The sequence below is a fragment of the Simochromis diagramma genome, unplaced genomic scaffold (genome assembly GCF_900408965.1).
Source record: "Simochromis diagramma unplaced genomic scaffold, fSimDia1.1 OVJJ01000356.1, whole genome shotgun sequence".
Taxonomy (NCBI): domain Eukaryota; kingdom Metazoa; phylum Chordata; class Actinopteri; order Cichliformes; family Cichlidae; genus Simochromis; species Simochromis diagramma.
This window is the reverse complement of record NW_024386750.1, coordinates 53,795-72,909: the sequence shown is the minus strand read 5'-3', so window position 1 is coordinate 72,909 and position 19,115 is coordinate 53,795. Positions and strand designations below refer to the sequence as shown.

The following is a 19,115-nucleotide window of genomic DNA, read 5'->3' as shown; positions in this document are numbered from 1 at the left end:
TAAAGATTCTCTGTCTTGTTTTTTTTTTTTATCTTTTTGAGTGATCCAAATGTGCAAACGTTCCATAAAACGGCTGAATGAACCTAACATTAAACCTTCACAGGTTTTCAGACAACTGGATGGTGTACCTTAATAATTAATTTGTTTTTGCATTTCGAAAGAAATTATCTTCTAATGTGTATTCCCACATAGCAAAATTGGTATGGCCTGGTTTGCCAGATGTGGCCCACACATGGGCCAGCAGAAGGCCAGTTGCAGACACACTGCTGGCCCTGTGCTGGCCCAGAACAGTTTCAGCTCTGGCCCCAGATGTCAGCCTAATGTTAACCTTAATCAAGCCATGTAATAACGACATGTGCCGGAACATAATAGTGCAAAAGTTACATGACGAAACTCTGTTCAGACAGTGAATGGACTGATTCTTATATAATGCTTTGCTACTCTCCTAGATTACTCAAAGTGCTCTATACAACACGCCATATTTACCCAATCACACAGTTCCTCTAAACTGCATGCTTCCTCACACACATATTCGCACTCTTGCCATGCAGCCTGGAAGAACCAGGAATCGAACCAGTAACCTTCCGATCAGTAGGTGATCTGCTCTTTCTCCTGAGCTACAGCCACCCACTGGAAAAGACGAGTGAACCGTCACTAGGTTTTGGATAAAGTGTACACTCACAAACCTGTCAAACCTGCATTTGAAACGTTGGCTACCATAGCAGTATAGTGTTGCAACATGGCATTTGGGTCTTCTAACTAAAATAGGAAAATAGGAACATAAACAGTGCCATCATTGCCAGACCTGGCCCACATCTGGTTGACATACACTCTGCCATGACACCAGTTAATCAGAAGTGCCAGCTTGATGCCAGATCCAGGCTAGACCTGTTTTCTATGAGACTGGGCCACATAAACCAAACCACAATTGGGCCAGATATGGCATGCCATCACATAAACAGTGCCATCTATGCCAGGCCCAAATCTGGATGACATACATCTTATCATGCCAGAAGTCAGCCAGCAGTGCCGGCTTGATACCAGATCTGGGCCAGACCTGTCTGCTATGTGGGTTCATAAATATATTTCCTGGAAATGTTAAAAATCTGGTTTGAATGAGCATGAACTCACTCTCTCTCTTCACATTATTGTGTAGCATGTGAAAATCTACCAGGATCCAACACGAAGGCCAGATTGGTTTGGCTTTCATGTGATTACAAGTTCCCATCTTTCACTGGAGGCTTGTTGTCCAATAAAAAAAATTTATGAAATGTTTCTCGTGACATGTTGTTTACACAATAATGTGAAGAGGGAAAATTTTTAATTCCTCTTAAGTGCTTCAAGTGCTTTCATAGAACAGGAAAGACCCTGACTGATCTGTACAAGGGTTATTCCAGTTTATGGGAATAAAAACACGTTTAAGGGATTAAAATATCAAAAGATGATTGTGCAAGTATGTGACTGAAAAAAAAGTGACAACTATTTTTGTACTGTAGAGTGAACTCAGCCTAATAATCAGCTTCATTTTTAACATGATGAATGCATATGCTCTGACTAATGAATCATTAAGAAACCATAGATTACACACTATATGAACAACAGATGCATACTGGTACGCATCTCTTGATAGCTGAACTGAGTTGTTTTCAGCTCCATTGCCACAGATGTGTAAGATCAAGCACCTAGCCCTGCAGTCATTTGTGAAAAAGTGAGTTTGAAAGAATCTCTTTGGATTGACTTAATAATTTTTAAATTATGTGCAATTTCCCTAAGCATGAGAAAATGTAGACCATGTCATATGGAGTAAGATGCTGAGTTTGACTGACAGAGGCGAGGCTGCCAGACACTGGCGCCACCGGGCCCTCTGACCACCACCAGCAGGCAACTGGTGAAGTGTCTTGCCCAAGGACACAATGACCGAGACTGTCGGAGCCGGGGCTTGAACCAGCAACCTTCTGCTTACAAGACGAACTGCCAACTCTTGAGCCACAATCATGATAGCTGACACATTTCCCTTTACTGGGCTGAGAGTATCACTTATAATTATCACTAATATCCATTGTTTATGTAACACTCACCAAAGAGGAAGGAGTTTCAGATCCCACGACCTCGCACTTCAACTTTAGATAGCAGGAAATGCCAAAGTAAGCAGGGGAAACCCAACAATCTAAAACATCATCCTAATTCCAGGTGTAAGAAAAGAAAGTACTGCAGCTAGACTCATTTTATAAGCACAATTTTAAGTGAAACATTCTAATATTTAAGTTTATTCATAGGCTATGGTGCTGACATCCAAAGAATGTAATCAATTTTACATCATGTGGTTCTTGCCAGAGTTACATTTTCCTTGCTTATTGTTCTTACCAAGTCCTTTACAACTTAAAGAAGAAAATGGTGCATTTAAGGAATTGAAGTCAAACAGTGCCACCTTGTGGACAACAGATCCAGACTACACCTGGTCTAGTGTTAAAAAAGGATTGTCTGGTTATGCACCACTTCAGCCAGTTTGTTGGCTCTTAATTTAATAAATTGTTACTGCATTTTTTTTTTCAGATTGTTTTCTCTTTTGAAATGTCTCACATCTCAGTGACAGCCTTTTTCTTTTTAAATGACAGTTACATGCATGGCTCTGACCTCTAAAAATGAAGCTTTTATATTTGCTGTGTGTGTAATTCTGCCACAAAAAAGAGAATCTGATTAAAAATGCAAGTGCTAAGATTTGCATTTGACTAATTTCTGTGTTTCTCACATCTCCTCAGACTGCACTTGGCTTCCTCATAATGTGGACTGAGGAACTGACAGTGCAGTCCAGACCCTGTTTGAGACCTTTTATGGTAAAGAATGTGCCACATGTCATATTAAAGAGGGGAAGTTTTATCTGATGTTTGAAGGATTTTATGCAGTTGGAGAGCATTTATTTTCTCACTGTGAACTCATTCCTATTATCTTTTTAACAACAGATTGAGCACTAACATATTCAATATTTAATTGGTGTTTAATTCTTTTTTTCTGGATTGGGAGGAGCTGATGACTTTTTTTTTTTTTTTTACAAGAGTTTGAGCTCGTGTTGAAGCATTTTTCAGTGAGCATATCGTGTTGAGCCCTGTTCTGAAATTGGGTGCATCCCGATGCAGAAGGGATTGTTTATTAGTTTGATTTATTTTGTAGTTATCATGAAGTATTTTTTCTTTTGTTCTCTAGCTAAATTCTTTTTCTTAGTTTGAGTTTTCTCTAGTTTGGCCAAACAGTTTGCACTGCAAATATGGACTGTTGACCTGTTTAGGAGCCTGTTATTTTTGCCCTCAGAGACTCACATCCTTTACAAGTACATCATATCAGCACTTGCAGAAAGGCCCAAGCAATGAAACCATGATGTGGATCTGGTTTATTTAGTCTAATGAGAAAGACCAGAACATGAAATATCCTGAAGGATATTTATCTGTAATTACATTTATTCATCTTAGTTCTCAAAACAAGATGAATTATTTAGATGTCCCACTTGCTAGTTCCTCAAACTTACATGAAAGTGGTCACAGTGAATAAAGCAAAAGGGATCTGAAATTGTTGAATTCTTGTTGACTATATGATTTTACTCATATGAAAACTCATAATTTACAAAGTTCTCTCTTCTGCATTAAAAAAAATGAAAAACATAACAAATGATGGATAAAGTTTTACTGCAGTTTGTAACAAAATATTTACATAACAACACAATGCTAAAATGCTGAGATGATGAAGCTGATTCTGGTCAGTTCTTTATTTGTCAGTCATATTCCAAATGATGCCACCCTGTGGTGAATTTGCCAAACTACACTTGTCAGTGTTGGAAAAATGTGATATAATATTATTGTACTTCTGCGTAGACTGTCTCAGTTTTGTCTGCTGACACATGTGAACTGTTAGTATTCTGTTTAGAGTCGTGCATTTGAACAGTCGAATATGTTCCAGTATCTCTCCGTATGTAGGTGCTGTACGGCTCAATGTCCTCTGACCTCTGCAGAAACAAATATGTTTAAAAACATTAAGGTTAAGTAAACAATATAAATGAATCAAAAGTTACATCTTTTGCTCAGTACCGTGTTTTGAGGTCTAGGCGATGGTTCTTGTTTTCTGTAAGAGAAACACAAAAAAACAAACACGATCTTGATCATCAGTCGCTGCATCGTGTAGCTCGTTTTAATGGGGGCAACAGGAAATGAAAGTCACTGTGTTCCTTCAACGGCTCATGTGAAACTTGAAGACAAGAAATTATTTATAGCAGTGGTGCACTTCCATTAATACGATAAATATGTCTGATAAATTATTAGCGGGCAGCTAATTGACTTTAATTCACTTAAACATGAGAACAGCAGGGCAATACGTTACATCAAAATGACCTTCAGCTAAAGTGGATTAACCAAAATGAAAAGAGAATCACATGTTTTAAAGTTATGAAGCGTGTTAAAAGGTAAATCATGAAACATGTGAAACACAGCTCTGACAGTAGTTTCTCACCTGCAGCGCAGTCGTGCGTAAATAAATCCAAAGATAACTAAACTCACAATGATGAACACGGTTACACAAATCAGTGTAAGAGGAAGTGTTTCTGTTCCAGACCTGCTGCTTAATTCTGTATGAGGAGAGAAGCAGTTGTTAGAAACATGGATGTAGTATTTGCATTACAACTGAACAAAGGTTAGGTGCGATGTATGACTATTGACCTCAAAGTTAACAAATCCTGAAGGTCACCTTGTAAAATCAGTACAGACTTTATATTGCTAAATAATTTATGGTTAAAAGAAGAAGAACGTTGTTGTTTTTACCTTGTTTACCTTCCACAGTGACATTAAGATGGAGAATATTTGTTCTTTCAGGAGTTGAACACTGACAGGTGTAGCTCCCACTGTCCTCTGATGTTAAATTGATCAGGTGGAGAAACACAGTCTGATTTTCTTTCATCAGTGTGAACCTGGAGTCACATTTGTTCTCAAAGCCCCGTCCATAGTCATACAGCAATCTACAATTTTCTCCTCCACTTCTCTGAGTTCTGATCGTACAAACTATCAGTGTGATGTTCTGTGTTTCACTGGGACATATTTGAGTGACATCTGGTTGCTTCCCAATTGTTTTCACAACAGTCTCTGAAATCAGTAACAATAATAGAAACAGTATCAATGATTTAAACCAGAGGCTGAAGTATCATTAAAAAATAAATGTTACATTATGAAAACAGTTTTTACATTACCTCCTCCCAAATCTTGTGAGCATGCAGTCAGTGGTAGAAGCAGAATTAAGCACAGGTTTAGTGCAGCCATGCTCGCCAATATGTCCGATTTGCAGTGTAAGTGCTGCTGATAGTGCAGAAGATGATCCGCTGAAGAAAGGAGGACAAACAATGTGCTTCATAAACCTCAAAGTATTGGCTCTCATGTGTCTTGCGTACGTCTTGTGCGAACATTTCTCAAAAGGAAGTGCACCTACAACACTGCTTCCGCTTCCGTATTAAGACACTCTAAAAGTGAAACACTGAGTGGTCTCATGTCCAAAAAAAGAAAACACAACAACTTTTAAAACAAAGTTGTTTTTTGCTTTTAGTCCAACATATAATTTCCTTTACAAAAGCAGGACTGAAGAGCAGAAAATCAATGAGGCTGATGATTGTTGTTATCAGTGATTCAAACCTACAACTCATTTAAATTCACAGAAGCTATTGTACTATTTATATAATGCAGCACACATTCATGCTGTATATTTCTTATTTATGTTAACTGACCTGCTTCCCATGTTTGTTTGGCTCCTGCCTGGAGTTGTGTTCATAAAGAAGCAGGTCACATAATGTTACACGGGTTACATTCCTCCTCTGCTCTTCTGTGGTGACGTTCAGATTATCAGTGTGATACTCGGTTTCATGTTCGACTGACATTTGCTGAACTAACAAGAGTGTCTGTCATAAGTCAGGAACTTTTAATATGAAAAGTGTAATGTAAATAAGCATTTTATTTTAGTTAATTGTTTGAAAATGAAGCACGTCTTTCATTTTCCTAGAAAAACAGAAAATTCCTCAACTTTATAAATAAAAGCTGTTCCTGCTTTTCTCTTATTTAAGCTTTGCATGTTTGATTTGGCAGACTTTTTACTGCCAAACTGTCATATTGGTCCTTTTTCGACATGGCACCAAAGGGATTTCTGTCTCCTCCTGGGATCAAGCCTATAATCTTTCACTTAGAAGAAATATTTGCAAACTACTGCACTAAAAATATGGACATTACCATCACAAGTAAAGCACACAGTGTCATATTGGTCAGAAGACTTGTGCCCTCTCAGACACCACATCCTGTGACTAAACCACAAATTCTCACTTTGTCCAAAGAATGAAGTTTGTGGATCTGCAAGATTTTTGTAGGGAAGCCTCGAAGTAAAACTGTGAGTAAGCACAGAAGAGAGGAGAGAAATGTAGAGATTTTTAAAAGGTTATTAGTTAGTAAGCAACATTATGCACGGCCTTACAGGAAGAGCCCTCTGGAAAGACGTGTAAACACACAAAACAGTTTCATTCAAACTGTCAGTCCACATTTAAAGAGTTTGATGGTTTAAGAAAAGACAAACTTTGTTTGAAAATGATGAGTAATCATGACAATTTGAGACATGTAATAAAACTATGCATGAAGCCATGATCATGTGCAACAATGAGTTCCAGTCAGAATAGCAACATAATATGATGCACAATCTACACACCACCATCAAACTGCACAAAACATGTAAAATTCTATTGAATTTGAAAATTTCTAAAACCCATATGGAAGTTTCAAAGCCTTTTCACAGCGATGTTGTCCTGGGGGTTGTTTTCATAGGTTTTAGGATTCTGATTCATTTCCTGATTATGCAGGCAGAGAGTTTCTGTTCTGCTCGCTGAATCGGTCTTAGTGCCGTGTTGATGTTGAACTGACAGTTTTGTAGTGAATATATGTTGGCTGCTGAAGGATTGTGTAAAGGTTATCTCTCACAATAAAGAGTCACACTGCATAATTATGTTAATACATTTTTATATTATAATTATATTCCCAGCTGGATAAAAGCAGTCTTGGAATATTTTGATCTTCCTGTATCCACTGTTTGTTTTTTATTTGCCATTTAAAAAAACAACAAAAACAAAACAAAAAAACTCAGCTAACACCCTGAAATAGAAATGGATATAAAAGATGGAAATAGATCTGTTTTCTTTTCTTTTTTTTTATACGCAAGTTACTCTCAGAGTGCTGTCTCATGGACAGATAATCCAGATGTTTCTGACCTAGAACATCCACTTGGGATAACCTGTGACTTTTCATTGTGTACATAAATCCTAGAATAACTCCAGTTACTGATTCCAACAACTGAGCCAACCAGATAAATGGAAACATATTTCTGTTGAACCCCAAGCATCTAAAATATTTAAAAGATCTTTTTTCCCCTCAGAAAAATAAACTTGAATCTATACAGTATATAAGGAAACATTGTGACAATAGTTTAATCTCATATTACATCATCTGCAGTTAACACAAATCATAAAGTACATCATACAGTTTCCAGTTTCTATTGAAATTAAACTCTTAATGTAGCCACAAATATAACAATTACACACAGACAGATTTTAATGCACAAATAAGCTGAACCGATGTCCTCCTTAAACAGGTCCAGTTTCTTGTATAAGTGAGGATGTGCTGCTATTTAAACTATATATAAAGAAAAGGGAAGACATTATAGCATACAATACATGCATCATACAACCAAATAAACACTTAAATGTTCATTTAATAGAGCAGCAAATAACCTTTAATCATGTCATAGTGTCTTGTTCTTCTTTTGACTGTTCCCTTTAAGGTTTCACAAAGATGGATTATCTTGTCATAGCCTGCTGTATGCTTGCAGAGTGAGGACTCAGATACGAAGCTAAATTTTAACAGCAGATTTATTGCTGAAACCCCAGAACTCACAATACAAAACTTGGAGACCATGAAACATTAGAGACCAACATCACTTAAGGAGAGCACACAGATGCAGGGGGAAAAGAAAAACTGAAGACTTAAATAAACACATGAGGTAAGAGTAGAGTGGAAACACCTGAGGAGCACAGCTGAACAAAATCTACTAATGAACCAAGGAGAGCAAAGCAGAAAATGACACACAAACACAATCACAGAGATGCAGACTAAAGTACAACTAGACACAAGAAAAGGGTGAAGAAACAGAGAGACATGACAGAGCCAAGGAATCGTGAGCGAGAGAGGGAGAGGCAGAGTGTCACAGACAGAAAGAGAAACAAGTGCAAGTGCAACAACCACAAGTAGAAGCAGAGCAAAGCAGAGTTTCCACACTGTCATACTGGTGAGGAAGTCATTTGGCTGACAGTGTGCGCTAGAATGTTTTAAAAGCAGAAAGCCTTGCAACCGTCCTTGTCAGAAACCTGTTGTGGCTACTTCAACCAGAGAGAAAGATGTCACGTGTAGTTTCAGATATTTGTACGCAGAGAAAGACAAAGAGAAAGTGATCAGATTTGTGAGTCGAACTTAATCATTGTGTGTAAACGATTAGTATTTATTTGTTTGGGTGGAGGCATTTGTAAAATAGTTTTACATGTGGTCAAATTACTTTGTATTTTTATGTGGATTGAAGCACACGGGTGTGAATCCTCAAAAGTTACACACAAATCATCGGACACATTTGTAAAGCTTAGTTTTGGTTTGTGGATAATATTGTACACATTTGCAACCCTTCTGAAGACAATTTCTCTCCATACATCTCCACCCAATCCACACTACTTGCACTCTTTTATACATGTCTATAACATGGAGACAGAGACACACAAACTTGACCAAGACAAGTGGAGAATAAACAGAGACATGACTGGGGTAAGAGATAAGACTGACTTTCACATGAGTCGCTGAGGACAAACACAAAAGGAACCATGAATCAGAAAAAAAAATACAGAGACACTAAAAAGAAGTGAACTCAAGACTAAACCGCACAAAGCTTAAACTTAAATAATCTCTGGAAGCAAAGGAAAGAATCGTGAACCCACACCAAACTCAGAAAGCTGGGTCAGAGACTCAGGACCTGGACATATCTGCTTCCATTATACTGGACATCCTCCTCTGTCACATCAACCCACTAGTGATGGGAATTCTGGCTCTATTTAGAGAACCGGCTCTTTTGGCTCGGCTGACTAAGAAGAGCCGGCAATTTGGGCATCCATCCGGCTCTTCAGGTTGTTTTGTTGCTTTAATTTATTTATTTTCAACAACAATATAAAATTATGCACAAAATGAATTACTAATGTAAAAAAGCAAAAACAAATGTGTATATATATAAAGATATATGGTGGCCCCTAGAGACAAAAGCACATACAAACTCCGAAGCACTGCATGAATGAACTGGGATGATTTTTTGGGAGTGTTTTCCTGCTTGGAATCACATACATATGATTCACTGCATGAACAAACTTTCTGAATCCTTTATCATCTGCAACTGAAAATAGTTGTGGATGATCATTATACCTTTCTAATCTGATGATGTTGTTTCTTGTTGTTGCCCCTGGCTCTCTTTCTCTCTCTCTCCCTCCTGCTCTGTTCCTGTGCTACTGCGAGTGTAACTAGCAAGTGCGACGGTCGTGGCAACAGCTGTGTGCAGATCAACAATGGATAATATATCGAGTGTGGGAGAGAGTATGAGCGTGCAGCGTTTAAAGCGTGGAAGTACTGACCTTACTTTAAGTTTGATTCCATAAAAAGTGACAAAAACATTAGCGTCCGTTGTGCGTGGAAAGAAAACTTCTTTTTACAGCGAAAAAAAACCCCCTAAACTTCCAAGCAAGCACCAAGTGCGCAATGACGTAATGGGAAATTCACAGAGAAACTCGCGGATTCTTCAACTGACCGCGGCACACCTGCACCAGGGTAAACCTCCGCTTACGCCACTCCTGCTTTACAGGTGAAAATAGAGCAACAGGACCTCTAGTCTTTGACTTTATTTATTTTCTGCTGTGTTTTACTTGCATCTATTTGAAAGAGTGAGTGTTAACACAAAAAAAAAATTATGTGCTGGAATGTGCAGAAAATAGGTTTAAATGTTAAACAAATTTCTTCCAGTCAGAGAATGTTGCATATAATTAAATTTTTGCTTGATGCATAAAGTTAAAAGATTAAAACTGATAAAACAAGTTTTAAAAAGAGACCTTTCCATTTGATTACATTGTAACTACCTCCCTTCCCCCCTCTGCTCAGCCCAAGCACAAGGCTCACATGCAGAGTGAAGCAAAAAAAAAAAAGAGAGAGAGAGGGTGAGAGAAAGAAAAAAATCACTACAACCCACCGCATGTCTTCCTTTACCCCATCCATGACGTTTTCCTTCTGTCTGGCAGGAGCGAGGAGAAGAGAGGTGAGGACCCAGTTTCACCTGCTGGGGTCTTTTGCCCAAAAAGTCCTTTATCCGAGAGCAGGTATGTGGTGGGAGCCTCAGGTTGGCTAACTTAGTGATCAGAATGTCTGGTATTATTGTACTAAAGGCTGAGCTGAAGTCATTGAATAGCATTCTGAACATAGCTCCCGTGTTGTTCCAGGTGGGTCTATGCTGTGTGGAGAACAATGGCTATAAGGCTTTGGAGCGTGATGTCACGGGAGGGGGCGTAGCCAGGATTTTTGGTCGAGATGCCATATTAGCAGGCCAAACAAATGCTTGCTGTGTGGTCAGTTGTAATGTTAGATTGCACTACCAGCAAGAGAATAAGCTTGAAAATGGGCTCTCTTTTCATTGTTTCCTCACCTGGAAGCATCATGAGGGAGCTCATGTATCGGATGTTACCAAAAGAAGGCGTCTAGCCTGGATAGCAGCTGTGAGACGAGCTGATATCCAGTTCTCTACCAGCCACAGATATCTGTTGGTGTGCTCCAGACATGTTCATTCAGGTAAGTTCTAAATAAGTTCATATCACTCTTTATAGCCTATTAGTTTTATTTTCAATGCACTCTGAGGACGTAGCAAATTAGAACAAACATCCTAATGAGTGATTTTGTAGATATACGTTCTATTTATAGAGTTGCTAATTGCTAATATTTTCATTATTGCAGGCAAACCAGCCTATGAAATGAATGAGACAAATCCTGAATGGGTTCCAACGCTACACATGGGGCACTACGAAATCCCTGCTTCAAACAAACCACCATGCCAATCAGATTACTTCTTCCATGTGAGGGTGAAGAGGTGACCCTTCTGCATAAGATGGTGAAGGTTTGCGTTTTGGTGAACATGTGCCCCAGTGTGGTAGTAAAACCAGGGGAAAAAGTCTTCTGCTGTATATGTAGTGATAGGTTTTCAAAAGAGACAGTAAATTACAGAATGCTAGTAGTGGGTGATATTATTTAAATGCTGTTGTGATTTTATGTAAACATTTTGTCATTTATAAACTATACATGACATTGATTCTACATTGTAACTGATGTGATGTTCTACAAAGTGGTTTTAATTTAAAAAAAAGAGGCAAAAAATTTGTTTCTTTATTCAACTTTTGAACAGTGTTGCTTAGTAAGTACATACACAGTAAATGCAGGTTGTAAATCGTGTTTTTAAAAAGTAACTAAGTAATTAATTACTTTTGAAAATAAGTAATCAGTAAAGTAACGGGATTACTTTTTTGGGGAAGTAATCAGTAATTAGTTACTGATTACTTTTTTCAAGTAACTTGACCAACACTGGTCTACACAGTCTGTTCAAATCAACAAGTCCCTCCACGAATGAAGACTCCTCAGCCTTTTATATTCTCAGGTAATTGTAGGCAGCTGTGTCATTGGTCCGTCGTACTCAAGGCTCCTGCAGCAGCCAATGGTGTGAGTGGTCTGGCACACTCTGATCTGCATGAAGTTGGGGCGGGCATAGGTCCGAGCCAGCCAATCCCCCGTGAGTCCTGGAGCACTTTGATTTCCATAGAGGAAGGCGGGGCCACCTGAGGCCAGCGGCCGTACGTCACTACGGATGGTCTGTTATGTTTTGATTGAGAGCCTTTTTTTTGGGCAGCTGGAGAGGAAAAGTCTTTCTTATGGCCAACCTCTGACTGTATCTTGGTCATATTACCCAGCAAAACCCAGTATGCAGGTTCATCTGTAACAGTCCTTGTGCCACAGATCCTCACTGTTTAATTGAAACAGAAAAGCAGTGACATGGGTGCAGGTCAGGAAGTTGAATTCAAGTTCTTTTTTGGAAGTTACTTTTGAAGTTAAAATTTCTACCCATTAATGAATTCCAAATTAAAGTTAAAACTCAAGTTGAAGAAACAATTTGATTTTTTAGCAAAAGAATCAGAGAAGTCCAGTGTGTCGGCTCAAATTTATGTATAAAAGTATTATTTCAGTTTGAATTCCTCACCCCAGTTCAAAATGGTAAGACACTGAGAACTCACTGAAAAGGAAAAAGTTCACATTAAAACACTTTGTGATGCTGGTTGGTGTTTGAGACAAATAGGGTAGTAAAGTGTTTCCATAGTGTGTTTAAGTATGGAGTTGATTGCAGCTGTAGACAGTAAAGCTGTTGTGCCAGAATGTCATACTAGAGGATCGTTCTTTAGATACAAGGAGCGAGCGAGCCAGAAACCCAGGACACAAAGATGAAGCAGGGCTGATCAGAAACAGTTTATTCCCCGTGGTGCACAGCGGGAATAAAACAAACCAAATACTAAGAAAAAAAGTATACAATACAAAGTTCTCAACATGATAAAGTTCTACCAAGACTAGAAAAAGTTATTCTAAAACTTGTAAAAATACAATTTTCTGCATGCACTAAAATCCGTTTCAAATATCTTTTATTGAGAGCAAATGTAATTATAGTTATTGTAAATTCACATAACATAACTTATGCTCCTTTTTTTTCTCTAAACTAATAAGGCAAGTAATAAACAACAACAACAAAACAAGCAAACAGCAAAAAAAAAAAAAAAAAAAAAAAAAAAAAAAAAAAAAAAACCGCAGTCGCCCGTAATGGGTCCCGATCCCCCGGCTGCCAACAAAAGAAAGAGAAAGAAAAAGGAGACAGAACTTTATATTTTCCCAAGGTATGTAAGTAAAGGATGCCAAATTAATTCAAAATCTTTTACATTATCATTCATACTATATCTTATTTTTTCAAGGTGAAGAATGTTTATAAGTTCTGTAAGCCACATTTTTAATACAGGGATCTCGTTGCCTTTCCAAAGCTGCAGGATCAGTTTCTTTGCAATAATTAGTGCATATGACATAAACCTTTTTTGAGAGTCTTGTAAATTTTGTGTTTCTTTGGAAATCCCAAAGATGATTACTATCGGATTTGGTTCAATCTTACTTTTAAAGATGTTAGACATATAGGTAAAAATGTCATACCAAAAACCCTGAAGCCTTGGACATGTTGCAAAACAGTGTAACAAATTTCCATGATGTATCTTACATTTTTCACAAAGGGGTGAACAATCTGGGTATATTTTGTGAAGTTTTTCCCTTGAATAGTGTAATCTATGTATAATTTTGTACTGAATTAGGCAGTGACGGGAATTAGTAAAAGGCGTATTTACATTACGTAAGGCCTCTTGCCAGAAATCTTCCGATAGGAGGGTCCCTAAATCCTTTTCCCACTCCTCTTTGATTGAGGTAGTTGAAGGTATACTCATCTCCTGTAATGAGTTATAAAATAGTGAAATTCTCTGTTCAAACCCCCTTCCATCACTAAGACATCTGTCCAAAGGGTCGGACGTTATGTTTTCGAATTGTGGCAGATGTGTACGGATATAGTTTCTTAGTTGAAGGTATCTGAAAAAATGACTATGAGGCAATCCAAATCTATCTTTTAATTGTTGAAATGACATGAAGGTGTCATTTAAGTATAAATCTTTTAGTTTACAAATTCCTAATTCCTGCCATATATTGAAAGCTCCGTCTACACATGATGGACGGAAGGAGGGATTAGCTGTAATGGGTATACATATTGATAGTTTTTTCAATTTGAAATGCTTAATTGTTTGTCTCCAAATTTGTACGGTGTTATGAATCACTGGATTCGAATTGTAATATGAGTTTGTCAAAAGGATAGGAGAGAGTAATATTCCACCAACACAGTAAGGAAGGCAGTCCTCCCGCTCCATCTGTAGGCCATTAGGAAGTATTGCTGTCTCATCCAGTAGGAGGGAAATTGTTCTTAAATTTGATGCCCAATAATAATACATAAAGTTAGGTAGTGTCAGTCCACCGAGTAATCTATGTTTGCATAGGTGGTCTTTTTTTATTCTATGTGTTTTATAATTCCATATAAATGGCATAATGATGGCGTCCATTTTTTTAAAAAAAAGATTTGGGCAAGAAGATTGGGATGTTTTGGACCAGATACAAATATTGCGGGAGGAATACCATTCTTATTGAATTCACTCTCCCTATTAGAGAAATAGGGAGTGTCCTCCAGTACTGGATGTTATTTTTAAGTTTCTCCAGTAGGGGAAAAAAGTTCTCTTTCATTAGAGAACTGTATCTTTTTGTTATTGTGATGCCCAAGTAAGTAATTTTTTCATAAGTTATTTTAAATGGGAGAGATGTAAGCCATTGTTTATTTTCTAGTTTAATGGGCAGTATTTCACTTTTTCCCCAATTGATCTTGTAGCCTGCAAAAGTACTGAATTTGTCAATAACGGAGAGAATTGCTGGGAGAGATGTTAATGGTTTTGTTATGTATAATAATATGTCATCAGCATAGAGCGATATAGTATTCGAAGTGTATGTTGTGTCATAACCGTGTATATCCATATGGGTGCGGATTGTCTGTGCTAAGGGTTCCAGAGCCAGAGCAAATAGTAGTGGGCTAAGAGCACATCCTTGTCTTGTGCCTCTGCTGAGTTTAAACTGAGTTGATAATGTCTGATTTGTAAGAATTCTGGCTGTAGGGTTTTTATAAAGTAGTTTTATCCAAGAAATGAAATCTTGTCCCAGTTGAAATTTTTCTAGGACTGCGAAAAGGTAGGGCCACTCCACATGATCAAATGCCTTTTCGGCGTCCAAACTAAGTATAAGTAGGTCCTGTTGCACCTTGGGGGAATAGATTATATTAAATAGACGTCGGAGGTTATTAAAAGAACTCCTGTTTGGTATAAAACCTGTTTGGTCTGGGTGCACCAGTTTATCTATTACTGTATTAAGTCTGCTCGCTAGTATTTTAGCCAGAATTTTTTGATCTGTGTTTAGTAAAGAAATAGGTCTATATGATCCCACTTCCTCCAATGCTTTGCCTTTTTTTGGAAGTACTATAATAGTTGCTTCATTCAATGTTGGAGGTAAAGTGCTCATTTTATATGCGTGGTTATATAGTTTAAGTAGGTATGGACTTAATTTAATCTTAAGGTATTTATAGAACTCGTTCCCTAACCCATCTGGGCCTGGGCTCTTGTTATTTTTTAGTAATCCGATAGATTTAGCGATTTCTTCAATTGTGATCTTGGCATTCAAAATATTGGCATTTGTCTGGTCTAACACAGGAAGATCACATTTATCTAAGAACTCCTGCATATCATTAGGCCCTGCAGTGGGGTGAGAAGTATAGAGGGAATCATAGAACTGTCTAAAGTTGTCGTTAATATCTTTGTGTGATGTAACCAGATTTCCGTTACTTGTTCTAATTTTATGAATCGCTCTGTCATTTTCTAATTTCTTTAATTGTCTGGCTAGCAGCTTATGAGGTTTATCCCCAAATTCAAAATAGTTCTGTCTCACAAAAGTGAGAGTTCTATTAATATTGCTGGTTAATATTTGATTTAATTTATATTTTAATGCACAGATGGTGTTATACTTGTCTAAAGAGGGAGCCATTGCATTGTTGACGTCCAGGTCGTGGATTCTTTTTTCTAAATTTAGTTGTTCTAGTTTATTCCTTTTGTTCCGTGACGCTTGATATGAAATTATAGACCCCCTAATATAGGCTTTAAACGTTTCCCATAGTATATCTGGAGAGGTCTCGGCATTATCGTTTGTATCAAAGAATAAGGACATCTGAGAGTTTATATATTGTTTGAATTTTAAGTCATTCAGTAGTTGTGGGTCAAATCTCCAGTTTCTGTATGTTTTAGTGGGATTATTAAATACGAAGGAGCAAGTAACGGGACAGTGGTCAGAAATAATAATATTATGGTAGGTTGCATTTCGAATTAAGGGGAGCATTTTTCCATCCACCAAAAAATAATCAATCCTTGAATAACTGTTGTGTACGTGGGAGTGGAAAGAATACTCTCTACCTGATGGATTTAAGGTTCTCCACGCATCACAGATATTCATATTCCTCATGTATGTTTTAATAAATTTACTACCTTTACACGGTATAGTTTTTTTAGACAGGGATTTATCCAAGTATGGGTCTAATACTAGGTTAAAATCCCCTCCAATTATTAAATTACTATTGGGTATATCCGGAATTAGGCTGAAGACCTTTCTATAAAATTCTGGATCATCTTGATTAGGCCCATATATATTTAGTAGAGTGATCGGAGTAGTATACAGCTCCCCAGTCACTAATACATATCTCCCATTCTTATCAGCTATAGTGGTATTATGCTTGAACGGGGTACCTTTCTTAATTAATATAGCTACCCCTCTGATTTTGGCTGAAAGTGTAGAGTGGTATACCTGATTTATCCATCTACATTTAAGTTTATTGTGAGCCACATTTTTCAAATGAGTTTCTTGTAAAAAAATAATATTCACGTTGAGAGATTTCAAGTATGATAACACTTTACCTCTTTTAACAGGTTCATTTACACCTTTCACATTCCAGGTACAAAAAGTTAAGTCCGCATTTTTTACCTTTCCATTATCTTGCATTTGTATAATTTAAGGCGGCTTAATTCTCGTGTTTTCCATCTTTATGCAGTCGAGATACGGGTCCCAACCCTCACCCCCCACCCCTCTACCCATGTGAAACCGTACAAAAAAGAAAACAAAAACAAAGACGTAAGCAATGCATCCTCTTCCGTGTATCCCAAAAAGAAAAAAAAGAAAAAAAGGAAAAATCTAAAGGGATGCTATAACAAAAACTAAGCTTACCAAAATACTCTATCTCAAAACTTCCTTTGTCCAACATAGCTCCTGGGCGAGTAATAATTTTTTATATCAAAGTAAATACATGTCCCTGGATCAGGTGTGGAGCTCTGGTTTGTCTATCTTATGTCGTCCTTATTTAGATCCGAATTTTTCTTGTGCGTAGCGGAGTGCTTCATTGGGATCTATGAAAACCAGCTCCGTACCATTGTGTGTCACCTTAAGTTTGGCAGGGTATAGAAGTCCATATTTGACTCCGGGTTGGTCTCGAAGCAGGTTTCTTGCTGGAGTAAACGCTGCACGTCGTTTTACCACCGCCTGGGGTAAGTCGCGGAAAATCTGAACGCGGATATCTCCGAGCTTCAAATTTTTCCTGGTGGCAGTTCTTCGTAGTATTTCTTCCATGGTGTGGCAATAATGTATCCTCACGATCAAATGTCGTGGCGGGGCATCTTCTTCTGGGGTCACTCGCAGGGCTCTGTGTGCACGGTCCACCAGCGGAGTTTCGTCCAGGTCTAGTAGATCTCGTAGTAGCCTTGCCGCAAAATCTCTGAGACGTTGACCATTTTCTCTAGCTTCGGGTACTCCGGCTATCCTTATATTTTTCCTCTTTGAGCGCCCTTCCAGATCAATGCATTTTTCGGACAGTTGTTCCACTTTGTTAGAGAGTTGTTTAACTTTTTCTTCTAGTTTCGCCACGGAGTTTGAGGTGATTGTCGCTGATTCTGATAGATCTTTCAGCTGTGCATTATGGTTTTCCATTACCGTTTTTAAAGCTGTAATGGCCTCGTCATTTTCAGCCCTCAACGTTGCAAAAAAAGTATACAATACAAAGTTCTCAACATGATAAAGTTCTACCAAGACTAGAAAAAGTTATTCTAAAACTTGTAAAAATACAATTTTCTGCATGCACTAAAATCCCACCCAGTCCCATGATGTAACTATCCCCCAACCCAGGATGAATGTTTGTTATGGGTTTACAAGCAGTCCAGAAATTCCTTCTCCAGAGCGGGGTTCATGCCAGTCTCGTCCCAGGCAGACGAGGAGGAGCACCTATCCCCCTCTCGTTCCTTCACTGGGCCCATCACATCCCAGCCCAGCTTTCATTCTGCACTAGAGTCCGTCGCTCGATGCCATCGCGGCTCCCCTTGCATCATCACCGTGTCTTCTGAGACTTCTGGGACGAAGGCCATAACCACCGTCCCAGAAGCCGCCCTGGCTTACAGCCATGGTGACCCTCTCCCAACACTGCTGCACCCCGTGAACAACAGAGGAGACACTACTCACAAATCCAGGCAGAGGTGCCCTGCTCTCAATCACACGCGCTGTCTCCTACTGACTGGGTCGGCACGTCACGCTGACCGGTCTGTCTCCAAATGAGACGTCGCACCCCCACGATCAGGCAGCGGGTCCCTCTTTTGCACCTGGCCTTCATGCATTCCTCTTCATATATGGGGCCTCTCTCCCTCCAGTGCTCCGCTAGCTTCCTTTTAATAGGTCCTTTAAACAGCTGATAGGCTTTTTTAAGTAATTATGATTATAAATATGTATTATAATAAAGCAGAAGCAGGACAAAGAGAAGATGTCTTGGTGTATGCTCAATTATCCAGGTAAGGAAATCCTCACCTTTCTCCTACTGAAACCAAGACAGCAGAATAACCTTTTTAGGACAAAGAGCAGAGTTTCCACACAATCATATGGGTGAGGAAGTAACTGCGGCTGGCAGTGTGTGGTAGAGCATTTTGAAAGCAGAAATGCTTAAACTTAAATATCTGTAATAGAAATGCACGTGTAAGCTGTTGTTTCTTGTTAGTCTCAAAGTCAAACAGCACAAACACTTAAATACAAAAGAAAAACATTTTAAATTTTGATGTAATTTTTCATTCATCACCAACACTTTATAAGCCACGACTAAGACATCCAGACTGATGTCTCTGTGTATCTGGATGGTGATTACAATTATTGTTGGAATCTGAAAAGTCTGAAGTAATGACACATCACAATCAAGAACATCTGTTAGTGACTAAACACAATGACAGTAAAAGCAATGTGCATTAAAAATGCTACAGGAGG

At 38.3% G+C, this 19,115-nt stretch overlaps 1 protein-coding gene across 2 annotated transcripts; it reads right to left on the bottom strand.

Annotated features, from left to right (window-relative positions):
* Positions 1-2,603: 2,603 nt before the first annotated feature.
* On the bottom strand, positions 2,604-18,545 carry LOC120727484. Of its 2 annotated transcripts, none has more exons than XM_040021778.1 (6): positions 18,330-18,545; positions 5,225-5,353; positions 4,803-5,120; positions 4,495-4,609; positions 4,077-4,110; positions 2,604-3,994 (listed from the first exon to the last, which is right to left on the bottom strand). In XM_040021778.1, the coding sequence occupies exons 2-6, from the start codon at positions 5,292-5,294 to the stop codon at positions 3,845-3,847; spliced, it is 687 nt and encodes a 228-aa protein (XP_039877712.1). In that variant the 5' UTR covers positions 5,295-5,353; positions 18,330-18,545; the 3' UTR covers positions 2,604-3,844. The 2 variants fall into 2 exon arrangements, with proteins under 2 accessions (XP_039877712.1, XP_039877703.1); XM_040021769.1 differs by lacking the exon at positions 18,330-18,545 and adding an exon at positions 5,753-5,853.
* Between the last annotated feature and the right edge of the window lie 570 nt (positions 18,546-19,115).

What these genes read in the sequence shown, in the direction of transcription:
- LOC120727484 (XM_040021778.1), bottom strand. Translation starts at nt 5,294, where the DNA reads ATGGCTGCACTAAACCTGTGCTTAATTCTGCTTCTACCACTGACTGCA. An exon ending in CTCACAAGATTTGGGAGGAG is followed by an intron (nt 5,121 to 5,224) that starts GTAATGTAAAAA and finishes TACTGATTTCAG; the next exon opens with AGACTGTTGTGAAAACAATT. An exon ending in CGCCTAGACCTCAAAACACG is followed by an intron (nt 3,995 to 4,076) that starts GTACTGAGCAAA and finishes TTGTTTCTGCAG; the next exon opens with AGGTCAGAGGACATTGAGCC.